This window comes from Oncorhynchus masou, chromosome 1, assembly GCF_036934945.1.
Source record: "Oncorhynchus masou masou isolate Uvic2021 chromosome 1, UVic_Omas_1.1, whole genome shotgun sequence".
In the NCBI taxonomy this organism is placed as follows: Eukaryota; Metazoa; Chordata; class Actinopteri; order Salmoniformes; family Salmonidae; genus Oncorhynchus; species Oncorhynchus masou.
In genome coordinates, this window is record NC_088212.1 from 38,213,484 (window position 1) to 38,222,351 (window position 8,868).

The 8,868-nt window shown below is 44.2% G+C and overlaps 1 protein-coding gene across 1 annotated transcript; it reads left to right on the top strand.

Moving 5' to 3' along the window:
* The first annotated feature begins 2,002 nt into the window (after positions 1–2,002).
* Positions 2,003–8,628, top strand: LOC135543590 (low molecular weight neuronal intermediate filament-like). Its single transcript, XM_064970973.1, has 4 exons — positions 2,003–2,845; positions 4,501–4,824; positions 5,088–5,212; positions 5,626–8,628. The coding sequence occupies exons 1-4, from the start codon at positions 2,102–2,104 to the stop codon at positions 5,981–5,983; spliced, it is 1,551 nt and encodes a 516-aa protein (XP_064827045.1). The 5' UTR covers positions 2,003–2,101; the 3' UTR covers positions 5,984–8,628.
* Positions 8,629–8,868: the final 240 nt, after the last annotated feature.

Consider the following 8,868-nt stretch of genomic DNA (forward strand, 5'->3'; position numbering starts at 1 on the left):
CACATTGTTTCCGTGTGTTTGATGCCATTTAATTTACTCCGTTCCAGCCATTATTATGAGCCGTTCTCCCCTCAGCAGCCTCCACTGGTATAGTTGGGGTGTGGGATGTGTGTATGTCTCACACGCAAATGATAAAAGGTGTTTTTGATAGAGGAGGTGTAGGCTGGAACTATGTGGGAGTGCTGAATGTACATGTCTGTACATGTGGGTGACACTGTGTTCTGGATGTCAAGGTGACTTTGGTTGAAGTCTGGTGATTATGTCTGGGAGCATATGAGCTGAGAGTTACCGGCTATAAAACCGAGAGAGGATTCAAATACATGCCATAAGCAAACAATGCGATGTCTATGAAGAGACAGTTGTGCGTGAAAGAGTGAATGGTATGAGAGAAAGAAATAAGGACAATAATTTTTTTCTTATGAAGGAAGATCTCAGGACAGACAGTCTGTCTAGCTGCTGATGGTGATTGGTCAGTGTGGAAGTAGAGATGAGGTTATCCCATTGTTTACTTGGCCTGGCATCTCTCAAAGCCAAGTGGAGATGTTGCTCATTACTAAGGATATTCTGCCCTCTAGTGGTTAAAATGGGACATTTGCAAATGCATTGCATCGACTTTAACATTTGTATTACATCATGGTAAGCAAGGCATCTACAGTGTAAATATGTTTATTTTTTCAACAGTATTTTATTTTCTGTTCAGATAATAACCATGATTACTCCTTGTTGGTGCATTTGTGGTTCCATATGTAAAGCCTCAGTGACATGATTAAATTTGATTAGGAATAACTTGACCATCATGACATGCCCTTGCCCATGTTACAATCTGCTGCAATCTTATAATAGCATATAGTTCAAGATATCAATATCTCATAAATCTTCAAGGGCTAGGCTACCCCATCAACATTCAAAGTGACTAAACAACTAGTTTAGAATGTGTTAGCTTCATGAATACTTAAAAAATGTTAAAGTGATTGGAAATGCAAATTAAAAATGTGTTGAATGTTTACTATATGGGATAAGATAGCTATTGAGCTATGCATTCTGCAGTCCCGACAGCTCTGTGTGCGTGTGTTTAACCCTCTAAATGGAGTGGTCGGTAACCTGGATCAGGGCCAAGGCCAGAACCAGCAGGTCGAGTCATCGCGCGAGAAGAAGACAGCGCTGCACCATCAATAATCCTCTCTCATATGCTGAATCATCCCCCAAAAGTGCTTTGTGATTCTGGAAAATGTCTGCAGGACTGACCCATTTCACAGGCTTGTGTTTTCAATATAGTTTAGGCTAAACTTGATAATAGGTGTTAGGCTATTAAGTGACTTGCATTTATTTAATGTGATATGTGGGCATTGGGGAGTCATGCAAACAGGCCTTTGTGTCTGTGTCTCTTCCTGTATTCTGACACTGCGGTGGTCGGGCACGAAAGGTGCATGGCTGCAGACTGCAATACAGCAGTACCGTTTATACATACTCAGTCCTGGCACACAGTTAACATGCATCGATCCCATGCCTGGACTGCTGGGACAGCACGGCAAAACTGTAATGACAGTGTTTACTAGGATTGGATAACCTGCATGGGACGTTTCACAATACTTCATCGGAAACAGTCTAGGCAATGTCAATTTGGCCTATTATGTCCTACGTTGGCCTCAGCGTCAACATTTAATAGTAAAGTCATTTTTCGCTTTAATTAGTACAATCATTATCATCATGATATTAGTAGGCCTGGCCTTTTGGTCTTATTAAAAATAACTATTTACATGCCCCCTACAAGTTATCATTTTATGCTCTCGCATTGACCAAAGGTCTATCTTGGCTTGTCTGTGCAGCATGGATTAGCCTGAAATACTTACATGTTGAATTCGTGTTCCCCTGAGAATATCTCTTTTTGCAGGAGCTTGCAGGTTTCCCTTACCCTGCTCCTGCCCCTGCGTCAAATGATGCTCGAGTTTCATCACTATAAAAGCACCTGTCTTTGCCAGGCATCACTCGTATCTCACTTCCTCTCTCTTTCTCTCTCCCACACACTCTCACACGGGGCAGTGAGAAGGGACTCCGCAAGCAGCAAAGGTCAGACTAGCATTCCACTTCTCCACCTGGAAACATGAGTTACTCCGGCGACGTCTACTCCAGCAGTTCCTATCGGAAGATCTTCGGGGATGCGCCCCGGAGCTCCGGCCGCATGTCGGTGGGCAGCAGCCCCTCTCGCCTGTCCGGCGGATACCGCTCCAGCGGCTCACACCGCAACTATGGCTCCCCATCCATGGTTACATCCTCCGGCTTCCGCAAGGCGGGTGCCGGGCGCAACTTCCACTCCTCCATGCCCGACTCCATGGACTTGACCCAGTCCACGGCCGTCACCAACGAGATGAAAATCATCCGCACCAACGAGAAGGAGCAGCTCCAGGGCTTGAACGACCGCTTCGTCTCCTTCATTGAGAAGGTCCACAACCTGGAGCAACAGAACAAGGTTCTGGAAGCCGAGGTGACTCTACTGCGCCAGCGCCACACAGAGCCCTCCCGTCTGCACGACTTGTACGAGCAGGAGATCCGGGAGTTGAGGGCGCGGGTCGAGGAGCTGACGCACGAAAAGAGCCAGATGCACCTAGACTGCGTGCAGATGAACGAGATGCTGGACCGCGTGAAGGAGAAGCTGGAAGAGGAGACGAGGCTCCGCGAGGAGGCGGAGGGCACCTTGAAGAGCTACCGTAAGGACGTGGATGACGCCACGATGTCCCGACTCGAGCTGGAGAAGAAAGTCGAGTCACTGCTGGATGAGATCGCCTTCCTCAGGAAAGTGCACGAAGAGGAGCAGCAAGAGCTGCAGGCTTCCCTGCAAGCCACACAGGTGCCAACATCACATCACCCTTCATGACCCCCATCAGTTGTCACTTGTCACCCTCATCTCCCCATCTCGCCGCCACCAAATAGCCTACCAAATAAATATACACCAAGGGAAAAGTTTTGATGATAACTTTTATCATTTATGGTGATAACCAGTGCCAAATAACTAACACTGTTCATAGCTTGTTATCATATGGCTATCTTATCATTCACATTCACTGTGGATCCACATTCACTTAGTCAAAGTTAATTCACAGCACATGCGCTGTCCTTGGTGCTGAAGCCAGTGAACACTGCGCACTGCGATAAGTGGCAGTAAATTTTACGGCACTGCGGTTCTGCGTAAAACAGCACCATGCAGTACTCCCTCTCTTCTGTCAATTCAAACCTAGCATTGACATAGGACACTAACTATATATAAACTATGAGGGAAGTTGTATAACTATAAAATAGAATTGAAATGGTGTAGTGGTTTACTGAAAATCGATTCTGTGCATAGTCTGAAAGTGTTATACAGTCTAAAGCAAGAGCCAGTGTGTTAAAAAGAGGGAATGGGAGGGAGATCGAGAGGGAGGAGAGAGAGGGGGAGCATATGGGTTCATAGGGATGCTAGCGTTCCCACTGATGATGCAGAGAAATAGTAGCGCATTATCTAGGTGTGGTCGACCTAGCATGTAGGAGGGGAGGGGAGGGGGGGGGGGGGGTATGATAGGATAGGGTCAACTCAGAACGTATACGAAAATAAAGATGAATTATGGCCCTTGTTGGATTTTACGTAGTCAGTCTCACGATGATCAACTATCACGATCACACGTTGTAAACACATTTTACAGGACGATTTCGATAGGTTAATTACTGCTGGCACATAGCCTAGCTGTTGTTATTTACAAGATTGTCAACATGGTACTGATTCATGTTGTCACACAAGGTTAATTGCAATATAATCATTCATCCAGGTAACAATTAATATTGTAGCTTACAGTGTTTTAGAAGGCAGTGGCATTTTGGATAGATCATTGGATAAGGTGATAGTACTTTAAATGCTTTTCTTTAAATAAAAAATAAGTCTTATCTACAATTTAATATCAATTGATGCAACAGAGAATCTTCATTATCGGAAAGATAATTAAGTGTTTGTTTTCTCCAGGGGTTTTCTATTGCCCTGCTCGAGATATAATTGCCATGGAAGCAATTGAAAGCAACCCCCATGGTGGTGCACAGAGCCCTGACTCAGGGCTCACTACATCAGCCCTCAGTATTTTACCTCACTGGATATAGATCACATTAGCCCAGGGCTCATAGCTCCCATGTGTCTACTATAAGCCCATGTTGGTCTGTGTGGTTTGACATAGATTTCAGTAGTGATTATCAAACCTTTTACTATATTTAGTAAAAAAACAACAACAAAAAATGGAAAAAATGGATGTTGCAACAATTTTGGTTTGGATTTTTTATAATAGCCTACTTCACATTTACAGTAAATTAGCATTAATACGAACATAAAAATAATAATATAATAACAAATACTAAAGCAAAATATTATCATATTTGAATCTCCACTACACTACAAATATGTATATATGTAGCCATTGAAGCATTCTCTTCACACCTGGTAACCATACCCAACCCTAACTCCCCTCTGTCCCTACCTGGTCCCAGGTTTCAGTGGAGATGGACATGAGGGATGATAAACCCGACCTGGCCGTGGCCCTGAAGGACATCCGTGCCCAGTACGAGGTCCTGTCAGCCAAGAATCAGAACCAGGCCGAGGAGTGGTACCGCTCTAAGTTTGCCAGTGTGAACGAGGCGGCCTCCCGCAACCAGGACCAGGCGAAGCATAGCAGGGAGGAGCTAAATGAGTATCGCAGGCAGGTGCAGGCCCGCAGCCTGGAGATCGAGGCTCTCAGGGGCCACAACGAGGCCCTGGAGAGGCAGATGGCTGAGCTGGAGGACCGCCATAGCAACGAGATGGGAGAGATGCAGGTACATGAAGTAGGACAGGCTGGCTATTACTGTATACCACAGTAATTGCTACAGTACAGGCTTTACCCTATGGATTCTATAGAATTATTCCCTCCTAAGTAACAGGTGTATATCACAGATGGTATGTGTGATGTCATTTCAATTGCACTGTAGCACAACAGATGTAAAAAGGTATGAGGAAATGTATGTTGTGAGGTATTAGGAAATGAACATAGTGAGGTATTTATCATTAGTAACACATCCTGATGTTAATCTTCCTGCAGGAGACCATCCAGGAGCTTGAGTCTGCCCTCCGCAGCACCAAGGGGGAGATGTCCCGTCACTTGCGTGAGTACCAGGACCTGTTGAATGTCAAGATGGCCCTGGACATTGAGATCGCTGCTTACAGGTTAGTCATCACCTAGTCTGAGTCTATATGTCTGATAAAGTTAAGTCCGCATTCAGCATATCGTTGATCCAAACCGCAGTGCCTTTCCTGTACTCTAAACACCTTTTCAATATTTGAATTCCAAGTCAGCAGAGTGCTTTGAAAAGTATGAAAGGTTGGAATTTGTTACATTTGTAAACTGACTCTCTTCCACTGATTTAGTCAGTATTTCAGTCAGCTCAGCAATCAGGCCACTGTTGATGCACCACAGTGTCTCTTTAAAAGATTTATGAGCACCCCCCCCCCCCCCCCCCCCCCCCCCCCCATTTTCTAAACATTTTAACACCTCGTCAGCACAGCAATAGAATTTAATAAATGTTTGTAAACTGACTTTCTCTTTATCTACATCTCTCCATCTTCATCCCCCTATTCAGGAAGTTGCTGGAAGGTGAAGAGTGCCGTCTGAGTACAGTTGGCGGAAATATCTTGCAGTCAGGTTACTCTGGCTTCTCCTATTCGTCCAGCCGCTCCTACGCCCTGGGTTCCTCCGCCCCTTACAGGATGAGGGGAGCCAGGCCTGAGGAACCAGAGAAGGAGGAGGATGAGGAAGAGAAGGAGGAAGAGGAGAACGAGGAGGAAGGAGAGGAGGGAGGGGATGGAGAGGAGAATGGAGATGAGAATGCGGTGGAGAATGGAGAGGGAGATGAGGAGGAAGATGAGGAAGAGGAGGATGACGTTCAGAAGAAGAAGGAAGAGAAGGGGGGTGCTCCCAGCAAGAGCACCAAGAGCTAAACTGCTTGTGTCCTTGATCATCAATGCCTTTCGCACCTACTACAGTCCACTCATTCACTCATATGGATCCCTTCCCTGTCGCCTCATTTCTGATTCACAAGGACACACACGCACACACACTTACCGTACTCACGGCAGATGCCTCACACACACGTACCTTCTCCTCTCGCTCTCTGGGTATCAATAATCAGCTGTGTGGTGGAAAACAGAAAGACAGACAACGCAGAGAGGTGCATTACCCTGCCAGAAGATAAACCTGCAGCTACATGTTCTCAGTATTCTATGTCACGGTTTTACTCCATAGATGATGGTTACCACAGGGAGCAGAGGGACGGTGGTCAACGATACAGTATTAAGCCAGTCAGTCAGCAAAAGAGAATGCCTTAAAGCAAGTATGGTGTTAGATTAAGAAGACAGGGATGATATCGCCCAGTAAGGTCCCGTCTTTATGTGCCATTATTAAGGATATGAGATGTGGTTATTAGGAGCAATTCAATTGTAATCTTGAAGGTAATAGTAGGATACTGGTAGTAGCACACAGACTATGCCGACTATATGCACAGAGGTCTAGAGCATAGAGCTTTACCAACTTTTACCAGACCAACATTTAAGGTGCTTTTTGAAGAAATACGTAGAGATCATGCCCATGGGTGCCATGCCATATTCTGAGCTGAAGATACCAACTGGCACACTGAATGCTCCTCCCTCCTCTCTTTTTCATTCACAGGAGAAAGATATGGAATGCTCTGTCCATTGAGACACTTTCTTTTCCATCACTTTTCATCACCAGAAAAGTAAATATTTCCCCACTCACCTTCCCCCCTCTCTCTGTCACTGCGAATGTCATAGCACGGCAAAATTACAACATGGATTCTAGAAAAAAGTACATGAAATCATAGCGTTTATTTGGGAGGGTTCTAATTTCAAAGGTAGGAGATAAGTGCATTGTGCAGCACCTCTTCTGTGTTCAGAAGGACAACATTCAGGACTGAGAAATGTAGAGTTTTAAAATGCTGCTATTTATCACACTATACCCTTATATTTGATGTTGAAATACCCTCTCTTGATTGATTCATTTGTCACTGAATGGATATACCCTCAAAGTAAGATAACTCTCTCTAAACCTGAGGTAAATGTCTCCCCTAGTCCCTTCCTTTCCCCAGAGCAGCCTAAGTCTTGTTTGTTTACTATTTGCGGTCGTTTAGTGCTCTGTACCCTACGACCTTCTGGCTGGTGGCTTGAGTGGTAGAGTGTGTGTTGTTAAGTCCCAAATGGTACCCTATTCCGTATTTTCTGCACTACTTTTGATCAGAGCCCATCGGGATGCAGCCTGTGTTTGCTTTTAGCAGTGTGCTCTGCTCCAGACAGTTAACAGGCCTGTGGCTGCTGTGAAGGACATCTGGAGGTGACAATGAGTGACTGCATCACAGGCGGCCGGCCGGTGGCACCTTAATTGGGGAGTACGGTCTCATAGTAATGGCTGGAATGGAATGGTATCAAACACACCAAACACATGGTTTCCATGTGGTTGATAACATTCCTTTCACTCAATTCCAGTCATTATGAGCCATCCTCCCCTAAGCAGCCTCATGTGGACTGCAGGACCAAGTGGCAGACGGTGCAGACGCCACTGGGGTCATGGGTGGTCACATGGTGCTGCGCCACAGATAAGGGCTATTATCACCATACCCCCCCCCCACACACACACACACACACACTATCCCAGTCTGAGATGGACAGCAACAGTATGTACACAGGACACCCTAGGCAGACATACAGTGAGGATACAGTGAGTGACTGCACAGATATGTAAGGTTATAAAGAATGAGTGAAAATGTTAAAGAAGGAGACATTTATGATTTCTAGTGATAAAAGGAAAAGTGTTGCAGGAAGTATGTTTAGGGAAAGAAAAATACACGGAAAACCCAAAATGGAATGTACTCTAGAATCCTATACTGTAGTAAAATGGAATGTACTCTAGAATCCTATACTGTAGTAAAATGGAATGTACTCTAGAATCCTATACTGTAGTAAAATGGAATGTACTCTAGAATCCTATACTGTAGTAAAATGGAATGTACTCTAGAATCCTATACTGTAGTAAAATGGAATGTACTCTAGAATCCTATACTGTAGTAAAATGGAATGTACTCTAGAATCCTATACTGTAGTAAAATGGAATGTACTCTAGAATCCTATACTGTAGTAAAATGACCTGTCCTCCAAAATGTTTGTAAACTTAACGTGGGTGAATGTATAGCTTCACAGAATGTTAAATGTTCTGTTTCTGAGACTGGCACACACTGTGGAAGGCCTTATCTTTAACCGTTGTAGATATCACTCCTTCTTCCTTTCCTTGAGAAATGAATCAATTGACAAGCATTGACTGCATGGCCTGATTCTTGGGAGCTTGAAAACTGGGGATGGGATAGATTTTGCTTGTTGAATGTAAAAAAAGATAATTGCCTTAACCATGTTCAAAACAATAAAACAACCTTTTCACTTGCATTTCACATGTTTCCGAGGTGGTTCAGGAGTGTTGACACAGACCATTCATTCTGCTATACTACTGTGACTGTATGTGCTGCTGTCTCATGCTGTGATATTCCTCCCAAAGCCAAATAAAGCGATTTATTAACCAAACACTCACAACCATCATCAGTGTCTTCAATTATTATGGTAACATCAAAACCATACTACATATGTTACAGTATCTCTGTACATTGTACATGTGGTACTGGTACAGACCCTGTAAATAGTATTCTTACTTACTTCATCGTGTTCTTCTTATTTCTTATTTCTAGATCTTTTGTGCTTTTGTTCTACCTTGTTATTTTTTGTATTACATTGTTATTGATTACTGCATTGCTGGGGCTAAAGCTTGC